The sequence below is a fragment of the Lipotes vexillifer genome, unplaced genomic scaffold (genome assembly GCF_000442215.2).
Source record: "Lipotes vexillifer unplaced genomic scaffold, Lipotes_vexillifer_v1.1 scaffold481, whole genome shotgun sequence".
NCBI classification, from domain to species: domain Eukaryota; kingdom Metazoa; phylum Chordata; class Mammalia; order Artiodactyla; family Lipotidae; genus Lipotes; species Lipotes vexillifer.
This window is the reverse complement of record NW_006789873.1, coordinates 2,967,310-2,989,436: the sequence shown is the minus strand read 5'-3', so window position 1 is coordinate 2,989,436 and position 22,127 is coordinate 2,967,310. Positions and strand designations below refer to the sequence as shown.

The window sequence follows — 22,127 nt, the reverse complement described above, 5'->3', positions numbered from 1 at the left end:
CTTCTATCTGCATAGGTTTAGTTTTGCCTGTACTTGAAACTTCAAATAAATGGAACCATACAGCATGTTCTCTTCTTTTTCTTGCTTCCTTTGCTCAACTTTCTGTCTATGAGATTTAGATATTACATTATATCATGTAGAATTATAGTTGAACCTTGGGAGTTAGGGGCACTGACCCTCTGAGCAGTCGAAAATCCGCTTATAACTTGTTGTTGTCCCTCCTCCTTATCCACGGTTCTGTATCCTCGGATTCAACCAGCCCAGAATCACGCAGTCCCCATAGTAGTCCCTATTGAAAAACTCTGCATATAAGTGAACTCTCACAGTTTGTTTGAACAACAAACACGTATTGTTCAAGGGCCAGCTGTAGTTTATTCATTTTTACTGCTGTGAAGCATTCTATTTTATGAATATACTACAAGTTATTCAACTAGTCAACTGCTAATGTACATTGGGGTTGTTTCCAATTTTGGGCCACTATAAGTGAAGCTGCTGTGAATATTCTTGTATATATCTTTCTGTGGACATATACAATCATCTCTCCCTAACAGTGAAATTTCTGGGTCAACAGCTGATGGATATTTATCTTTAGTAAGTACTGCCAAAGAACTTTCCAAAGTGTCTGTGCCATTTGTAGTTTTCCATATCCTTGTTGACCCTTGCTATTTTCAGTATTTTTAATTTTAGCCATTCTGGTGGGTGCATAAAAGTATAATTGTGGTTTTGATTAGCATTTTTCTGATGAGTAATGATTTTGAGAACCTTGTCGTATGCTTGTTAGCCATTTGGGTAGAGGTTAGGACTAGACATGGATATCTTCTTTTGTGAGGTGCTTGTTCAAGTGTTTTGCCCTTTTTTTTTTTTTTTTTTTTTTTTTTTTTTTTTTTTGCAGTATGCGGGCCTCTCACTGTTGTGGCCCCTCCCGTTGCGGAGCACAGGCTCCGGACGCGCAGGCTCAGCGGCCATGGCTCACGGGTCCAGCCGCTCCGCGGCATGTGGGATCTTCCCAGACCGGGGCACGACCCCGTGTCCCCTGCATCGGCAGGCGCACTCTCAACCACTGCGCCACCAGGGAAGCCCTCTTTTGCCCATTTTTAACTGTATTGTCTTTCTTTTGCCTTTTGCTCTGTAGTTTTTATATATTCTGCATACAAATCCTTCGTCAGATATATGCATTGTGAATATCTTCTCCCAATCTGTGGTTTGCCTTTTCAGTATTTTCATGGTATCTTTTGATGAAAAGAAGTTCTTAATTTTAATGAAGTCTGATTTGTCAACTTTTTCTTTTATGGTTAGTGAAATCTCCTATCTCAACGCTCTTGCTTATTTATTTACTTATTTATTTATTTGAGTAATTCTGATTCATTAGATTTTTTTAAACAACTTTATTGGAGTAGAATTGCTTTACGATGGTGTGTTAGTTTCTGCTGTATAACAAAGTGAATCAGCTATACGTATACATATATCTCCATATCTCCTCCCTCTTGCATCTCCCTCCCACCCTCCCTATCCCAGCTCTTGCTTTTTTAAAATTTAATTACAACTTTTTTCTTTTTCAGAGGAGCCTTGGTTGTTTTGTTTTGTTTTTAACCTGCACACTTCATAATCTAATGGATCTGGCCTCTCCCTATTGTGATAAGAAACTTTTTGTGAAATTAACATGAAATTAACAAGGTTACAATGCCAATAGCATCCATCAAACCAAATTAAATTCAGAGTAAGACTCTACCAACTTACTACCAACCTTAGAGATCACATAAACCAGTAATTTCTTAACCTGAGGACCATAAAAGACCTGAAATGGTATGCAAAATTATTTGAATTTTGCATCCTATGCATCGTACTGGAAAGACAGTCCATAGCTTTCATCGGATGGTAATGGAGCTTCGTGACTCATAAAAGTTTAAGAAGCGCTGGTCTACTCTGGTAGTTCTCAACTGGACCCAATTTTGCCCCTGCCCAGGGACATGTGGCAACATCTGGAAACATTTTTGGTTGTCACAACTGGAGAGGGTGCTACTGGCATCTAGTGGGTAGAGGCCAGGAATGCTGCTAAACATCCTAGAATGCACAAAACGGCACCCACAACAAAGAATTATTTGTCCCAGAAGAGCAATAGTGCTGAGGTTAAGAAACCCTAGTCTATTCCAATCTTTCACATTTCAGAAGACAAATGTAAGGTCCAAACAAGTGAAATAACCTGACCAAGATCACATAGATAGTTAGTGACAGAGCTGGACTGTGGGCCCTGGTCTTTTGACTCATGCCATAATGTTCTAACCAATTTGCAGGGGAGTAAACAAAATTCTTAAAGTTCAATAAGTACCAATGGAGCACCTCTTATTTGTTGAATAGATATGGTAAAAAAGAAAAATATAAAGCAGACTCTCAGCCCTCAAGGAGTTTACCATTAGTAGAAGAAACAACTCATACACAACACTTTCAGATACTAGTATATACTATGTACAATAAAGTAATTTAGGAGAACTAAGAAAGTACTCAAGGGTGGGTAGAGAAGAAGGAAACACATTTGAGAGCCATTTTGAAGGAAAACGCATCAAGTCCTGATGTTAGGGAGGACCGTAGGGAACGAAGGAGATAGAAAGGTTAACAATGACTCCGAGGCTGTAAGCCTAGATATGCGAATTGATCAGATAACTCTTGTTTGGTTAAGTACCACGAGCACTAAAAAAAAATATGCACTTCCCTACAGTGCAATTAGACAATATCTATTACAATTTAATATTTTAATTGGAAGCAATTCTACTTCCATCGATTTATTCTACAGAAAGGCTTACACCAATATTAGAAGACAAATAAAAATGTGTATTACAGTATTGTTCATAACGGAGAAAAACAGTAACAACTCAAATGCCTACCTATAGGGGATTGGTTAAATTCATTGTGTTAAATCCACACAGTGGAATACTATAAATGTATTTTTAAAAAATTAAGTAGATGGGTATGTATTTGCCTGAAAGCTGTCCAATATATATTGTTAGGTGAAAAGCAAGTGGGAAAAACAGTATGAATAATTTGACCCTATTTTTATAAAACAAAAACATATATTAATATACACACAGGAAAAGAACCTGAAAGAATATACATAAAGGTGTTAAAGGTGGTGATCTCTTGGGAGGGGGATTATAGGGACCTTTTCTGTAATGTTTGAATTTTGACAAGCAGGCGTTAATTTTATAAGGAGAAAAATAAATATTTGTTTCAATTTGCTCTACTTTGAATGAACAAGGTAAGGGGCTGTTTTTCCACTTGTGTGGAACTTCTCCACAACTTAGTTCACACATATATTTCTGGTCTGTAATCTAATAAAAGTTGTCAAAATTCTATCAAGGAGTGATTGAGAGACAACTCACCATTAAGACTCCAAAATGGGTGAGATGGTCACACTGACAGATTGTGTGATTTAGGTTTGTCTCCTTTACTTTACAGCCTGACGAATTCCGTCCACCTTGCCCATCTGCAAGTGACAGAAGGGAATTTCAAAGCAATTTTGCTTTTCTCAGAAATGTTTAACTTTTCATTATATGTACCTTTCCAAAGTGTGCTATAATTAGTATCATCTGTTAAGACAGCAGGATAGCCGTATAATTGTACACTGAAATTAAATTAAGTCTAATAGGCAAAAGTGACTTGTGGCTTCGTAATGGCATAACTTCTTTGGTTCTCACTTTTCCCGTTCTTCTACAGATTAGGACAGACTCTAATGATGAACAACAGTTCTACCACCATGCTGGAATGACAGAGTAAGGACTGCTTTTTCAAGGAGCACAAAGGGGAAACAGGTAGATCTAGAACTCTTTGAAGGGCATGAGCTATGGAATATAGGCTGACACGTGGGCCTCCTTGGTGGGACTGGAATAAACATCTGAAACAGCCAGCTCAACCCAGAATTCAAATGGTCTCAAGTGCTTTGCATTAAAGCTAGATGATGGTCTGGAACTCCTTAGGGCCAATTAAAGCCTCTGGTCTATTTGCCACCTGCCTAGTTTCTCACTCCTAAGCATATTCAGGGTTCTAGAACTAACCCACATACCTCAAGAACTGTAGAGCTTGCGTACTAGACCAGGTTTAGAGTAAAACCTCCAGAGTAGTACTAGACCAGAGGGGTTATCCTAGGGCAGGCATCTAAGTGTGGTCAAAATTTGTCCATCCAGGATAATGACAATAGATTCCAGAAGTTCTGGATCCATGGACAGAGGGGTAGGGGCCAAAGATGACCTGGGAGGAGCCCAGCAAGAGGCATTATGAACACACAGATCAACTTACTGAGGCTGTGGGGAACAAAGCCTATCATTTTACGGAAATCTTATCCTGGGCGACTTGGAGGGGACCAGAAGAGGACAGCGCTATCTCTGTTATAGGAAAGCAGTAGTATTCCACATGCCAGGGAGTCGAATGGGAAGAGAATTTCCCCCTTTTCTCCCCAGAACTCTGAGGATACTAAAAAAAGGAAAAGTCCCAGGCAGAGCTTCCACAGGTGGAAGGACTGGTCCCAGAGCCACTCCTGGCATTCCAGGGGCAATTGCTTCCGTGTGGGAATTCTCTGAGATTTGGCTGTATCCCTGGAGATTCCAATGGCAATGACAAGCTTAAGAGGAACCCATTCAGCAATCCCCTTCCACGACCCCTTCTCTTTTTTTTTTAATTTTTATTGGAGTGTAGTTGATTTACAACATTGTGTTAGTTTCATGTGTACAGCAAAGTGAATCAGTTATACATATACATATAACCACTTTTTTTAGATTCTTTTCCCATATAGGTTATTACAAAATATTGAGTAGAGTTCCCTTTGCTATACAGTAGGTCCTTGTTGGTTATCTATTTTATACATAGTGGTGTGTATATGTCAATCCCAGTCTCCCAATTTATTCCTCCTCCCTTTCCCTCTGGGTAACCATGTAAAAAATCCAGTTTTTCACATCTGTGACTCTATTTCTGTTTTGTAAATAAGTTCATTTGTACCATTTTTTTTAGAGTCCACATATAAGCGATATCATATGGTATTTGTCTTTCTCTGTCTGACTTACCTCACTCAGTGTGACAACCTCTAGGTCCATCCATGTTGCTGCAAATGGCATTATTTCCACGACCCCTTCTCTTATGGTCCCCAAAGACTCATACCCAGCCAAGCAGGAAGGACCCTTTGAGACCAACTAGAAAGTCTTATCCCCTTCATGAAAAGATAAAAAGATTGAAGCCCCTAGAGAGTAAATGGACCACCCAAGGTCACACAGTCAATGTAGAAGAGAGGAAGGAAAAATGTGGCAAGTCTAATGGGAAAGACAGATAAAGAGAGCCAGATGTTCATCCCTCAACTTTCTTCAAACAGCTCAGGACTGCTCTGTACTGGGTCTTGCAACTTTGTTTCTTCCAGCTTGCTGAGTTATGTGATTTTTTTTCCTGATCTCCAAAATAAGTCTCTTCTCAAAAAGAAAGTTTTACAAAAACTCCCATGCTCTGATTAGATATGAAACTCATATTTGTATCTTGGTCATTCAGAGTTCCCTGTAGGGTCTGATAAGACAGTAACTTCAGTACAGCTCGCTCCCATGTTACTGCCAGATAGCAACATGGTCAGGGGCGAAGTCTCATTGATAACCAAGGCCAAAGCTTGCTAAGAAAAATACTTACTGTTATTCTCAAGGTCCCAAAAGGCACAGTGAACTTGATCATAATTCTAGAAAAAAGAAAAATCAGAGGCAAATACCTTTCCTTGTGATCGTTACCATACAATGACAGCTACACACAAGTGTTTTCTTCTCAATGTTTTCTCAGACACTAGACACATACACACACACACACACACACACACACACACGGACCATTTGTGAGTTGGTTTTAAAATGAACCCCAAGAATCTTGGTTTACAAGTGAGAAAATATTATGTTACTGCTGCATGGTGAACTGGTATGTGTCCTTTAAAGCATTTGGTAACATGAGAATTTGCCACGTCCTCCTGGTGCAAAGTCCAGGAGGGGACTGTAGATGGTCAGTGCAGGTCTGATGTGAGGTGGGTGTTTCTTGTGGAACTGTGGAATTTGGGGCTCACAGCTGAGGTCAAGCCTTATGGATACAAGATTGAGCCGCCTATCATTAGGTCTAGTGAACATTCCTGAAACACTCTTGCAATCTCCAAGGAAATGGAGGGCATTGAGAAATTGGTTATGGGGGATGCTTGGAGAGCTGTGGCCCCAGCCAGAATGAAGAGATCTTATCCATTAAACATGTTTCATTTCGTATCTATTTCTGTTTAAGTTCCCTCTCCCACTCTTCGTTCTTCCCTTCTAGAATTAAGATCTATGAAAAATATGCCGTACCATATGGTCTTTTAGATTGGCAATGAAGGAAGCTAGTAAGACTCCACACTGGACATACATTAACATCGAAGAATGGAATAGTAGTTCATTCTTATACCACGGCTAAACTTGATCGTTTAGTAATATATTCTTTATGTTATGCCATATGACTATGGTTTTAATCCTCTGGTGATAATTAATACATATTTTAATGCTCTTCATGGAAAATCAAAGGGTAAAAATGTTCCATTATTTTGAATTAAGTGGTTTGCCTCCCTCCAAAATAAACGGAATTAAATGTCATTTAGAGTGATGGGACAACCAAAAGATCCACCTGCCCCCCAGTGACTCCCCTGCCAATCTGCCATTGTTCTAGAAACCCACTATATTACTTATCCCTTTAGGCTAAGGCATTATTTCTAGAAGGCCCCAATTACAATACACCTCTGCTACCTGGAATGGGACAATTTTCATTAAGTCTTGGAATCACATCTGTTAAGTAGCCAATGTTTTTTTAAAATATTTATTTGTCTGCGCAGGGTCTTATTTGTGGCACACGACAACCCTCCCAACTTAGTCTAAGAGATGCAGTTTTCTGTAGTGAAAAGGCCAAAGTTGGAGAAACACACTGTGACCCAGGATTGAATTAACCTGCTCTCTGGCTTTATTTCCTTGACTTACAAAATGGCGGCTGTTCAGGGAAAGGAAGTAAGCCATTGCTCACTCTTCCACCTTCTGGCTCTAGGCTCCAGTTGTACCTATTACACTTCTGAACCTTTACAGAAGCCGTGTCCTCTGCCGGAAACACTCCTCCCTCCTTTCCTCACCCTTTTTCCTCTTCTAGCTGGTACTCAACCTCGGGTCTCAGCTGATGCCTCTCCTACAGCTGGCCTTTCCTGAGCTCCCACACAGGGGCAGGTGCCATCCCCGTGCTTCCAGAGCCCCTGTGCCGTATTGTACTTGCCTCGTGCTTTGTCCCTCTCTCCGAGGACTGCCCGCTAGTGGAGGGGTGGAAGGGGAGACACGTGTTTTCCAGGAGTGGTGTCTTATCAACGATCCTTAAGGTAGTATGTTGTAATGACAGTTAAGATTTTGATTAAAAGATGTTAGAAGAAGCAGTGTGAAAGCAGGGCTATGAGACTCAGAACTTCCATGTGACAACCTCCCCCACCCATCCAGCACCACACAAGACACATAGTAGAAATTTAATAAATATTTCCTAACTGAATAAGTAGCTGGGTGAATAAATGAATAAACTGTGTCACCTCCAGCAGATAACTGGGTGAATAAATGAATAAATTGTGTCACCTCCAGCAGGTCCCTTCCCCTCTCTGGGTCTCAGTATCCTCATTGGTAAAATGAGGAGATGGGACACGATGAATTATAAGGACCCTTCCGGTTCTGAAATTGATGGTAGGCTACTTCTAATCCTCCTTCATCTAGCACTATGACGTCTGAAGGCTAATTTTGGCAAAGATCTTTAATCTCTTTCAGTGGAAGGTGTTAGTGAATAAAAATGACTTATTAGGTGTGAAATCTATGCAAAACAGGTTTATCTTTTATTCTACAAAACAAGCACAGCTCTCTGAAGAAAGGAGAGAAACTAAGACTAAAATAATGGCATCTGAGATGATACAGAGAAATTACAAGCTCACCAAAAGGGTCTGAGTGCTATGAACCACATTCTTAATTTTTATTAAAATTATTTGTTCATTAACTGGCCTGGCCTGGGTCCAACCTATTATTTCCATTTAAAAAAAAAAAGGTCTACTAAATATATAACTACTGAAAACCTGTTGGGTACCTAGCCTTGTGCTAGGCGCCATGAAAATAAAACATGCCTGAGCCATGATGTATGCCACAACCTCCTTGGGAATACCAATCTAGAAGCTAGGCAGAGGTGTAAGACAAGAAAGAATACAAGCAGGGGGGTGAGGACGAGACCAGGGACTCATGAACTCCAGGCAAACTTCCTGGGTGGAATTTGAGCTAAGCCCACAGGAACAAATAGAATTTAGATAGAGGGGGAGCAGTTACAGAATTCCAGGAGAACTGAGCATCATACAGACATAGCTAGAGAGAATGTGTTATATTTGAGTTGGTATGTGGTATGTTTAAGCTGGCTCAGTACAACCTCCCCCAAAATAACTCTGAAAATTTGACCATTAGAAATTCATTTCTTTGGAAAGCATCCTTAGAAAATGCAAACACACTCAGGTATTAACGTATGAACCTCTTCAATACTTGAACTTTGGAGTCAGACATCCTGGATTTGATTCCTAGCTATGCCACTTCCTAGCTGTGTGACCTTGGACAAAACTACTTAACTTCTTTGCCTTAGTCTGTTAGGGCTGCTATAACAAAGTCCAGATTAAGTGGCTTATAAACAACAGAAATTTATTTCTCAAAGTTCTGGAGGCTGAAAGTCCAAGATCAAGATGCCTACACGGTTGGGTTCTAGTGAAGGCTTGCTTTCTGGTTGATAGATGGCACCTTCTTGCTGTGTCCTCACATGGTGAAAAGGGTGAGGGTGCTCTCTGGGGCCTCTTTTATAAGGGCATAATTCCCATTCATGAGGGCCCCAGCCTCATGACCTAATCACTGCCCAAACGACCCACTTGCTAATACCATCACCTTGGGGGTTAGGATTTCAACACAAGAATTTTGAGGGGACACAAACATTCAGATCACAGCACTCTTTGAGTCTTGGTTTCTTGTGAGAAGTAGATGAGATATTAAGTGTAAATAACAACAATTAATAGCGATCATCAACAACGCCATGCAGGGGCTTCCCTGTTGGCGCAGTGGTTAAGAATCCGCATGCCGAGTCTGTCATACAGAGTGAAGTAAGTCAGAAAGAGAAAAACAAATACCAATGAATTTGGTAAAGTAACAGGATACAAAATTAATGCACAGAAATCTCTGGCATTCCTATACACTAATGATGAAAAATCTGAAAGTGAAATCAAGAAAACACTCCCATCTACCATTGCAACAAAAAGAATAAAATATCTAGGAATAAACCTACCTAAGGAGACAAAGGACCTGTATGCAGAAAATTATAAGACACTGATGAAAGAAATTAAAGGTGATACAAACAGATGGAGAGATATACCATGTTCTTGGATTGGAAGAATCAACATTGTGAAAATGACTCTACTTCCCAAAGCAATCTACAGATTCAATGCAATCCCTGTCAAACTACCACTGGCATTTTTCACAGAACTAGAACAAAAAATTTCACAATTTGTATGGAAACACAAAAGACCCCAAATATCCAAAGCAATCTTGAGAACGAAAAACAGAGCTGGAGAAATCAGGCTCCCTGACTTCAGACTATACTACAAAGCTACAGTAATCAAGACAGTATGGTACTGGCACAAAAACAGAAAGATAGATCAATGGAACAGGATAGAAAGCCCAGAGATAAACCCATGCACATATGGTCACCTTATCTTTGATAAAGGAGGCAGGAATGTACAGTGGAGAAAGGACAGCCTCTTCAATAAGTGGTGCTGGGAAAACTGGACAGGTACATGTAAAAGTATGAGATTAGATCACTCCCTAACACCATACACAAAAATAAGCTCAAAATGGATTAAAGACCTAAATGTAAGGCCAGAAACTATCAAACTCTTAGAGGAAAACATAGGCAGAACACTCTATGACATAAATCACAGCAAGATCCTTCTTGACCCATCTCCTAGAGTAATGGAGATAAAAACAAAAATAAACAAATGGGACCTAATGAAACTTCAAAGCTTTTGCACAGCAAAGGAAACCATAAACAAGACCAAAAGACAGCCCTCAGAATGGGAGAAAATATTTGCAAATGAATCAACTGACAAAGGATTAATCTCTAAAATTTACAGGCAGCTCATGCAGCTCAATAACAAAAAAATAAACAACCCAATCCAAAAATGGGCAGAAGACCTAAATAGACATTTCTCCAAAGAAGATATACAGACTGCCAACAAACACATGAAAGAATGCTCAACATCATTAATCATTAGAGAAATGCAAATCAAAACTACAATGAGATATCATCTCACACCAGTCAGAATGGCCATCATCAAAAAATCTAGAAACAATAAATGCTGGAGAGGGTGTGGAGAAAAGGGAACACTCTTGCACTGCTGGTGGGAATGTGAATTGGTTCAGCCACTATGGAGAACAGTATGGAGGTTCCTTAAAAAACTACAAATAGAACTACCATATGACCCAGCAATCCCACTACTGGGCATATACCCTGAGAAAACCAAAATTCAAAAAGAGTCATGTACCAAACTGTTCATTGCAGCTCTATTTACAATAGCCCGGAGATGGAAACAACCTAAGTGTCCATCATCGGATGAACGGATAAAGAAGATGTGGCACATATATACAATGGAATACTACTCAGCCATAAAAAGAAACGAAATTGAACTATTTGCAATGAGGTGGATAGACCTAGAGTGTGTCATACAGAGTGAAGTAAGTCAGAAAGAGAAAGACAAATACCGTATGCTAACACATATATATGGAATTTAAGGGAAAAAAATGTCATGAAGAACCTAGGGGTGAGACGGGAATAAAGACACAGACCTACTAAAGAATGGACTTGAGGATATGGGGAGCAGGAAGGGTAAGCTGTGACAAAGCGAGAGAGTGGCATGGACATATATACACTACCAAACATAAGGTAGGTAGCTAGTGGGAAGCAGCCGCATAGCACAGGGAGATCAGCTCGGTGCTTTGTGACCGCCTGGAGCAGTGGGATAGGGAGGGGGGGAGGGAGGGAGACGCAAGAGGGAAGAGATATGGGAACATATGTATATGTATAACTGATTCACTTTGTTACAAAGCAGAAACTAACACACCATTGTAAAGCAATTATACTCCAATAAACATGTAAAAAAAAATGTCAAGAAGGTAGATCTCACATAAAGTGTAGTTACTACAATAAAATAAAATTAAAAGAAGGAAGAAAGTAGATTGGAGGTTTCCAGGGTTTGGGGGGAGGAGAGAATGGAGAGTGACTGCTAACATGTATGGGGTTTCTTTTAGGAGTAATTAAAATGTCCTAGAATTAGTGGTGATGGTTGCAAAATCTAGCAAATAGACTAAAAAGCACTGAATTGTACACATTACATGGCTGAATTTTATGATGTCAGTACCTCCATAAAAAATTTTAACTACATTGAGATTAACTTATACTTATCAAATCAAGATCCTAAAATCTGATAGCATGCTGTGTTGATTTGAAGATGTTCTGAAACAGGCACTTTCACACTTTGCAAGTGGGAGTATAAGTTGGTGCAATTATTACAGAAAGCATTTTGACACCATCAAAAGTATGATTTATTTGAAAAGACACATGCACCCCAGTGTTCATAGCAGCACTATTTACAATAAGCAAGACATGGAAGCAACCTCAAAGTCCATTGACAGATGAATGGATAAAGAAGATATAGTGTGTGTGTGTATATATATATATATATATATATATATATATATATATATATATATATAATGGAATATTACTCAGCCATAAAAAAGAATGAACTATGCCATTTGCAGAAACATGGATGGACCTAGAGATTGTCATACTAAGTGAAGTAAGTCAGACAGAGAAAGACACATACCATATGGTATCACGAATATGTGGAATCTAAAATATGACACAAAAGAACTTACAAAACAGAAACAGACTCAGACTTAGAAAACAAACTTATGGTTACCAAAGGGGAAGGGGGAGGAGGGATAAGTTAGGAGTCTGGGATTAACAGATACAAACTACTGTATATAAAATATATAAACAACAAGGTCCCTCTGTATAGCACAGGGAACTCTACTCAATATCTAGTAATAACGTATAATGGAAAAGAATCTGAAAAAGAATATATATATTTACACATGTATAACTGAATCACTTTGCTGTACATTTGAAACTAACACATTGTAAATTAACTATACTTCAATTTAAAAAATACTGAAAAAAAAGGACAACCATTAAAAAATGAAAAAATAAAAAATACTAAAAGAAATAAGACAAATAAGCAAAAAAAGAAATGATAATGTAAAGTCTAGCTTTATCAATTCAAAAAAATTTTGGCATAGCAAATAAAAGATAATTTATCTTAAAAAAAATATGACTGACCCAGCAATTCTACTTTTAGGAATTTATGCTTCAAGAATACCATACTTGCACAAAATGACACATGCATGATATCCATTACAGCAGTATTTTAAAAGTAAAGTGTAATTATCAAGTTAAATTACCATCCACAGGCAACAGGTTAAAGAAATCAATTGTAGCATATTCATGCAGTTAATACAATTCAGTGAAAAAAAGAATGTATATTATATTATCATATACTAGTATGATAATATCTGCAATATAATGTTAAGAGGAAAAAGCAAGGTGCAGAACAGCATGTATAGCATGCTCCACTTTGCATACAAAAAGGGAAGAAGACACACACACACACACACACACACACACACACACACAAATTTCCTTATAGATGCATAGATATCTCCATGGATACTAACTGAATGGCTGGGGTTAGCAGTGGGAGGGAGAGGTTTCACTGCATACACTTCTTTATTTTTTCAATATTGAACTATATGAAGTATTATCTATTAAAACTTTTAAAAAATTAAAATAAAACAAAAATAATTAGCCCAAAATTATAAAATAAAAAACATTATAAAACAAAAAACACTGACAGTTCTGACTTCTCATGCTCCACTCCCACTTCCATCAGTGCAACTACCTCGTTTCTGAAATTGGATTGTTGTCAGGTAGGTTTTCTTATGGGAGGTTTGCCTGTACTCTCTCTGGTCTCAAGTCAAGTAGACAAACTAACTGAGTTCCATTATTTCTCTAATGTGTACAGAACAGTCTTACCGTCACTTATTGTAATATTAGCAAGATCCACAATCTTACTAGGAAGCGCTTGAAGTAATTTGCATTGTTTAAACTTTGGTTTTTCCCAGTGAGATTTGCCAGTGTTGATACTGATTGAACTGAAAAAGAGAGGAGAGATAACAAAAAGCTTCATGGTTGGAAGATGAGGCCAGAATACTTTGAAAGCGAATGGTGAAGGAACACAGTGTGTCCTTGGCATGCCTCCCCTTTGCCCATTCCCACCCTCCTGGCTGAGATAGCAAAGGTGGTAGCCCAGTGTTTGTACAGTGAAGAAAACTTTGCTCTTGGGGAGCAAGTGAATCTAGGGTCCCCATGCAGGAGGTATAAACAGGCAAGAGAGGCTGAGATGGAGCAGGGCCACATCCATTGGACCGAGAGTCAAGGCAGAGATTTTTGCCCCTCTGGACATGACTCCTACCCTCACTTTTGCCTCTTACCCTCATTTTAAGAGGGAATTCCTGTTAGAATTGTGGTCTCTATTTCAGCATATTAATTTACTCAAGGCAGTTAGTATAGCACCCTCTGTGACTCATTGGCCTTCATCATCCACCCTCCACTATGCCCCATCCAATTCAAGCCAGTTCATTTCAAATCAGCTAACACATTTATTGGGAACCTTCTGTGTTCTAGGACTGGTAGTAGGTACTACAGACAAACAGGGCAAGGTCTCGTCCCTTGAGGAGCTCGTAACTTGGTGCTTTGAGACTGTAAATGTAACTACATTTATTAGGCAAGATATGAGATGGAAAAAGTGTATGAACAAAACAGAATCTGTTGAACCATCAGTCAAGGAGAACTTATTTGAAACTTTTGAGCTGAGCTGGACGCTAAAAGGACAGAGATGGAGAAAGGGTCCCCCACTCCTCCAACCAAGCAGAGCAAATAGCACAAGCAGAGAAAGAGATGCAAGTCCAGAATGGCAATGGCCCTTGCTGGCTGGAGTGCATGTTAGGGAACGGAGCCTGCAGGTCTTGAGCACTTTAGGGCTTTGGACTTAATTCTTGAGGCAATATGGAACTGGAGTGGGAGATTGGAACGATGACAGCCATACTTTAGGAAAATCACGCTGGTGGAGTGTAGCTGGGGGAGTAGTGGGCAGTTAGAAGGCAAGGAGACTACTTTAATCGTAGGCACCCAGGGAGTGGCAGTGGGGTAGGAGAAGAAAGGGTAGATGTGAGCTCTGATTATGAGCACAAAAGCTGCATGACTTGCTAAGTGATTAGATGCAGGCAGGAAGAGGTAGGACCCAGTCCAAGATGTCACCCTCCAAAAGATAATTTTTAAGCTATTGTCAAAACCTGCTGCCCCTCTGGCCTGCCCACTTAAGTTAATGGCATAAACCAGTAGCAGAGAGTAAGAAAAGAGGGGCTGATGATTTTAAAAAGGAAAATGTTAAAGTCAACAATAGAAGAGTGATTTAGTAAATTATTATGGCCCATCAAGAGGTAGCTTCTGAGGCAGGTTTTTGAAAAAGTCATTAAGAAGATGAATGTAAAGCATGGAAAACGTTTGATAAACCATTGAGTGAAAGGGTGAATGACATTAGTGCTATAAGGACGGTGAATACTACATAAAATTTAAAGGGCATACGGTGAAAGGCCAAATGGAAAAATACGACAACCTAAAAACAGCTGCGTTCAGGTCGTGGGATTATGGGTGCTTTTTTTTTCTCTTCTGCTTTGAAATTTTTTCTGGAATGTTATTATATGGCATGTGTATGCTTAAGTAGGTCCACAAGGTAAAAGAAAGAAAGGGAGGGCGCATGCTCAAATGACATGGAAACATGCTCCCAATTAAGCAGATCTTTATGTATCTGAACTCTCAATTAGAACTTGGCTGGTACATACCAGATTCTAGTAGCGTTTCCATCCTGATTTTTTATGCATCTAGTTTGGGCTGTCTCGGTAGGGTGGGTTAAGAGCCACTTATATGTCCCTTTGTATTTAGAGGCTGTTTCTTCAGCTTTGCACTTTCTGGGCTCTACAGAGAAAATGTATGCACATTTGAAAGAGCAAAAGGCACTTAAAAGTTTCATGAACATCCATTATCACCCAACATTATTACCCTGCACATAAACATCAGCTAATAAAAGGGGAAAGTTTTCTACCAGGCAATTTAAACCAGGCTGAAAATAACATTAAATGGAATCTTTTTTTTTTTTTTTTTTTAAATAAGGCTCCCAGTACGATCTCACATTTGGTCCTTTGCCTTAAAACTACCACTTGATGGGCCAGTTTTTCTGCTTCGGCTTTTTTTTTTTTTTTTTTTAACATCTTTTTTGGGGTATAATTTCTTTACAACGGTGTGTTAGTTTCTGCTTTATAACAAAGTGACTCAGTTATACATATACATACGTTCCCATATCTCTTCCCTCTGGCATCTCCCTCCCTCCCACCCTCCCTATCCCACTCCTCCAGGCGGTCACAAAGCACCGAGCCGATCTCCCTGTGCCATGCGGCTGCTTCCCACTAGCTATCTACCTTACGTCTGTTAGTGTATATTATGTCCATGCCTCTCTCTCACCCTGTCACAGCTCACCCTTCCCCCTCCCCATATCCTCAAGTCTGTTCTCCAGTAGGTCTCTGTCTTTATTCCTGTTTTACCCCTAGGTTCTTCATAACATTTTTTTTTTCTTAAATTCCATATATATGTGTTAGCATACGGTATTTGTCCTTCTCTTTCTGACTTACTTCACTCTGTATGACAGACTCTAGATCTATCCACCTCATTACAAATAGCTCAATTTCGTTTCTTTTTATGGCTGAGTAATATTCCATTGTATATATGTGCCACATCTTCTTTATCCATTCATCCGACGACGGGCACTTAGGTTGTTTCCATCTCCGGGCTATTGTAAATAGAGCTGCAATGAACATTTTGGTACATGACTCTTTCTGAATTCTGGTTTCCTCAGGGTATATACCTAGTAGTGGGATTGCTGGGTCATATGGTAGTTCTATTTGTAGTTTTTTAAGGAACCTCCATACTGTTCTCCATAGTGGCTGAACCAATTCACATTCCCACCAGCAGTGCAAGAGTGTTCCCTTTTCTCCACACCCTCTCCAGCATTTATTGTTTCTAGATTTTTTGATGATGGCCATTCTGACTGGTGTGAGATGATATCTCATTGTAGTTTTGATTTGCATTTCTCTAATGATTAATGATGTTGAGCATTCTTTCATGTGTTTGTTGGCAGTCTGTATATCTTCTTTGGAGAAATGTCTGTTTAGGTCTTCTGCCCATTTTTGGATTGGGTTGTTTGTTTTTTTGTTATTGAGCTGCATGAGCTGCTTGTAAATTTTGGAGATTAATCCTTTGTCAGTTGCTTCATTTGCAAATATTTTCTCCCATTCTGAGGGCTGTCTTTTGGTCTTGTTTATGGTTTCCTTTGCTGTGCAAAAGCTTTGAAGTTTCATTAGGTCCCATTTGTTTATTTTTGTTTTGCTTTATTTAAATGGTACATAAGCATTGAAAAAAATCAAGCCACGCAAAGGGATGTAGAGTAAAAAATCAAATCAGTCCCCACCTGTCGATTGCCTTCCTTTTGACTGGCAGTGGTTAATAGTTTGAGGTGCAGTGACAGGAGGCTAAAGGCTGGCTTCTTTTTCTGGTGGCGCCTCCCTTCTTAATGGGCTCTGGGGTGGATTTGGTTTTAGTAAACTCAGTGTATTCGTCATCGGTAGTGCAGACCAGGGTGCTCTGTTCTCTTGTTGATGCTGACAGCAAGGTTTTGCTGCCAAGTGTTGTCACATTAAGGGAGACATGTCCTGAGCTAAGTTTATGTGGTAAAGGTCCCAGGGGTTTTCTTTTGCGGGGGGAGGTAGTCGTTTTGGCCACGCCACGCGGCTTGCAGGATCTTAGTTCCCCGAGCAGAGATCGAACCTGGGCCCACGTCAGTGAGAGCATGGAGTCCTAACCATTGGACCACCAGGGAATTCCCAAGGTCCCAGTTTTTACTGACCACCCACTAGGTTTATGATCCTAATTCCAGAAATCAGGGTGGCTGGAGAAGCGGGCCAGCCAGCCTTGCCCAACCATCCCAGTTTTCTCTCTGAGTGAGGATGTAAGACGCCTTTCCTCTCCCTCTCTGGTGTATTTAAACAAGGGAAACAGTCCGCCCACTCCACTGATGAACTGGCCGCTGCTAATGTCCAGAGCGGATCGATGGTCTCTGGTAAACCCTCTGGCACTAGTTTTTTATAAGCTCTTCCAGGTAGAAATGTTGCCAGGGCAAGATGAGCACTGAGGGTGTGGAAAGGAAATTGAAGACAGTTTCTCTCCCCCTCTGAAGGCAGAATCTCTTACTATGTATGCATTTGGAGCTTTATAACAAAGAGTGAATTTATATGGAAATACCCATTGGAAATCACCTAGTTTTTTCACTGCAACGTGTTCAGACTTTACTAATAACATCAACTGATCTGGTGTGAAGTTTCCATGAGTGAGGTTGCCATGTATTTTACTTTTGATCCTGCTAATCAATTTGGTGGGCACTAAAGAAGAGTTGGCCTTTATGATGACCTGCCAAGCACAGCTAAAAAGAAGAGCAAAAAAAAGATGTTGGAGTTATGGCCACAGAGTGCAGCTTGGCCTGCGTTGGTGAAATTCTGTGCAGATGACTTAATTAGTAGTCCATAAATATCAAGCATTTTACAGCTATTAAGTGGCAAATCTTAAGAAATGATGGAAGACAGCGTATTGAAGTCATCTGATAAATTTTCTCGTATCCAAAACAAACAACTCAAAACCCATTTTCAAAAGAACAGTCAGCAACATTTGCATTATGTTGAAATTGACTAGCCGGTGCGATTTCTAGGAGTTTGTGATAATTAATAGGGAAGATAGAGTACTCAGGATTTATTACTTCAGAGAAAACCTTTTACCCTTCTGGTCTCTAATTTACCCATCATTACCGCAATAATAAGGCAAATAGACACATGCTCAATTAGTCTATAAAGCTGTGTTCTGCAGAAGGCCTACTTCTATAATAGAATAATAATGATAATAACAGTAGCCAACATTTGTAGAGCTCTTGTTCTGCATGTTTTAATTCATGTTATCTTCACAAGAACTTTATGAGGTAGTGCTATTATTATCCCCATTCTACAGATGAAGGAACTGAGCCTTAGCCAAGGTCACAAAGACCTAATATTTCATTTCGGAATGTTCTGTCTACTCAAAGATATGTTATGAAAGAATAGGGCTGTCCTTAACCTCGATCTCTACAGCGAGGTCCTCAAACATTCTAAATTCCTCTACTCCTCCATTACTGAGCACATTTCAGATTCACAAACTTACCTATGCCTTTTCTCCATTTCCATCTGTAGATACATCTTTTGGAAGAACACATTTCCTATATTTCCTATCAGCTCTTGAAAGTCAGATGCGCCTGTGTTTACCTAAAATTTCTCTCTATGTCCAATCGAAGCCATGCCCCCCCACCGCGACTGATCCACATTTGGTGAAGTCCCTGTTCATCCTACCCATTCCACTGGTAGACTATCTCTTCTCAGCTTTCATCTTCTCAGTCTGAAGAGGACTCTTTTTTAACCCTCTCCTCTTGCTGCAAGAGTAGAGCAGACCCTCTACTCTTAGCACCCTGAACATTTTAATGACCTTTCCATGAGCCTCCTATGGCTATATGTCCTTCTAGGGCTGCATCGAGCAGACCAGCAATAGCCAGTGTTCCGGGAGGAGCCGGACCACGAGTCTGAACAGGACCGAGGCTGCTTTCCATGTTGTTTTTCAATTTCCCTGCTCAGTATTTCCTGGACTTTTTTGATAACAATAAGTGCTTTATTGCCCTATCCCCAAATTATGACCACTTTGGACCCCATTTTCTCTTCACTACAAAGAGGCAGCAGGCAGGCTGTTAGGCTATGCCGTGACCAACCAAAACAACTTATTTCGTGAAGGCAAGAGCCCATTTACAGCATCTGTAAAATAACCACCAGGTACTTTGATCTCCTTCTGACAACTCTGACCAACAGGCTACACATACAGAATTAAATGGAAGGGAAATCAGAACTAAATGTACCAGCTATGAATAAACTCAGCTCCTACCTGTACGGTACACGGGAAATTGTAGCCATTCCTTGCCCTTCTCTCTGTTTCAAATAACGCAAAAGAAAAGTACGTAGTCACTGAAATCTTTAAACAAACGTCACAATTGACTAGGGGGCTTATCGTTAACAACCACGATCGTAATTATACTTTACATTTATGTAACCCAATGCCATCTAAAAATCACCTGCAAAAACATCAATGCATTTAGTCCTGACACCAACACTGTAGGGTAGGTAATGCAGGGATGGTCACCCCATTTTCTAGTCTCACAGAACTTAAATGATCTGCCCAGTATCCCACAGCTGATGGCTCACAGGATTTGGATCCAAACATGGCGATGATAATTTTAACACTAGCAAGATTTCACTGTACTCTATGTCCTGTGCTAAGCACTGTGTGTAAGTTACCCCGTTCCATCTTTCCAACAGCCCTGTGAGGAATGGTAATATTATTATCCTCATTTTACAGTTGAGGAAACTGAGGCATAGGGAGTTTAATTACGTTGCCCAAGGTCTCACAGTTAGGAAGTGGAAAAGCAGAGATTCTAACCCAGGCAGCCTGACTCTGGGGACCATATTATCACCAAAAGGTTTTTACATCTATTATTTGACAGGAATTTTAGTTATGTGATGTTATCTATACTGTGTTCAATCTTTAAATTCTGACTCAGGTATTTACAGAAAGTATTTTAAATGATGGCAGATAATTTGGAATGCACTGTAGGCTTGACTGTATTTTGTATAGTCAAAATATTTGTCTCAGATTTAAACACCTTAAACCCTGGGCGCATACTCTTTCAGAATCTAACAGTGTAAAGCTTTGAGGCACTGGAACAGATGACGGAAGATAGTTTTGTCACACTCTGGATTTATTACGTGAATGCCTGTCTTGCAAACAATTGTGTCACTCTTGGAAAAACCAGGCTTTTTTGCCAGATGTCTACAACCGAGAAATTCCATTTATCATTTACAATCCCCAAATAATTCCATACTACTGTAGCCCCCAAAATGTGCCTCAAAAAACTACCACATAGACAGTTCAGAAAAGCAGAGGATGGTTTTCTTAGTGGCTTCTTGTGCAGATCCCAAAGAAAGTAATGTAATTTGACCCTCAGTTATCACAACTGAACTGTGCCTGATAATATACACTTGAATGGAAGAGCTATTTAGCTATATCTAATCAGGTATAGGATGGGTTGCAAGTAGCTTTGTTTTGAAAAATTGCTTACAAACGTCGGTCCATGGTTATTTCTTCCTCAGTAGTGTCTCTGTACCAAAATCATCAAAAAATTATAGAAAAATGAAATATAGTACCAAACACATGAGGGAACAAGTTCAGGAGAAAGCCAACTCGGGCAGAACAGTAACATCCCCCAGCTTGGAATTCTCATAATACCGGGGCTCCAAGGAGACACTTTAAAAGAGCTGGCTCATTATTTGCATACCAAAATGGTGGTAAGACTTTGCTTCAGCAATCCCACTTCTAGAAATCTATACCAGCCGGGGTGTATAAAATATATACACTAAAGTGAAGTAACTGAAATGTCCATCACTAAGGTAATTGGATAAATACACCAAGGCACACCCGTACGAAAGGATTCTATGTGGTCATCAAAATGAATAAGCTAGATCTGTATGTATTGGCCTGAAAGGATGTCCATGAGGTATTCTAAAACAAGAAAAGAAAGTTGTAAAACAGTATGTAGAGCGGGAGCCCATTCTCTTAGTAAACACATGGCAACAAATCTAGAGAAATATATAAAATAAGCTGTTAGCCAGAGTAGGTGGGGAAAGGCAGGTTTCTGAAGATTTTTGCTATCCATGCTATATATTTCTATAAAGCTCTAAGATTTTACAATGACCACATATTACCTTGGTGATAAAGAAAAATCATAGACACAGTTCTTTAAAAGAATGTTGTATACTCCAGACATTTCAAATTTTCTTTTAATAACCTATCGTGGATTTACTTCCATTACATTCTATGAACCTTCTTGAGCCCATTTATGTTTGAACATGCAAAAGAAACCAAAATCCCAGGGTATGGAAGACAGGCAGTCACATTCAATGTTTTAAAAAATCAGCTTTTACCATGGTATACCAGAACCATGCTTATTTTTCAAAGGGATTCTTCTGGATGTTCCTTTGACAGGGGACTAGTATACTTGCAGGGCAGGAGCAGAGAAAATATTTCTCAGATGACCAGTTGCCTTTGTCATGGTCTTCTGGGTACTACTCAGTGCCTGCCAATTTCACTGCAATCACCTCTCCAAATCTGTGCCCCAGGCAGGTCTTGAACTAACCAGCATTCCTTACTCACTTTAAACATTTCAGGTTCCCTTGGAATTTCTAATTCCTGAAAGTGCATTATCCAAAAGTAAAAGGCCTTATAAATCCTCATGCAATGGCCATCCCTAGCCTTTCATCCCTTTAAGACACGATTTTTTTTTCCTTAAGTCACACAATCATAGCATATTAAAGCTAAAAGTGGTATCAGGGGTAACTGAGTCCAATTCTACTGTTTCCCCTATTTACTTTGTTCTGTGTTGTTCTCCCATTGGCTTTATACCCTACAGTAATAATACAAACTTCTTTCTCATTCCAAAGAGAACTTACACTCAGAAGGGAAGATGAAACTCAAAATGCAGCAGTCTCTAAATCTCAGACAAAAACAAAGGAAATCCCCTCGGGACAGAAACAGACCCACAGTAGATGACACTCACATACCTGCTTTTAATTTGAACAGCGAGATTAGCAAGAACAAATTCACTGTCCTGAAATATAGAAAAATCAGCTGTAAAAGATAAAACATATCAGTTTGAGGATTCCTGC

The 22,127-nt window shown here is 39.6% G+C and overlaps 1 protein-coding gene across 1 annotated transcript in view; it reads right to left on the bottom strand.

Moving 5' to 3' along the window:
- ADGRG4 (adhesion G protein-coupled receptor G4) overlaps positions 1-22,127 on the bottom strand; it is an 81,041-nt gene that overhangs the window by 31,891 nt on the left and 27,023 nt on the right. Inside the window, 9 exon segments of the mRNA XM_007462916.1 lie at positions 3,375-3,478; positions 5,653-5,698; positions 6,096-6,151; positions 13,210-13,328; positions 15,078-15,210; positions 17,601-17,764; positions 19,294-19,346; positions 20,524-20,563; positions 22,023-22,089. Coding sequence (XP_007462978.1) covers positions 3,375-3,478; positions 5,653-5,698; positions 6,096-6,151; positions 13,210-13,328; positions 15,078-15,210; positions 17,601-17,764; positions 19,294-19,346; positions 20,524-20,563; positions 22,023-22,089 — 782 coding nt within the window.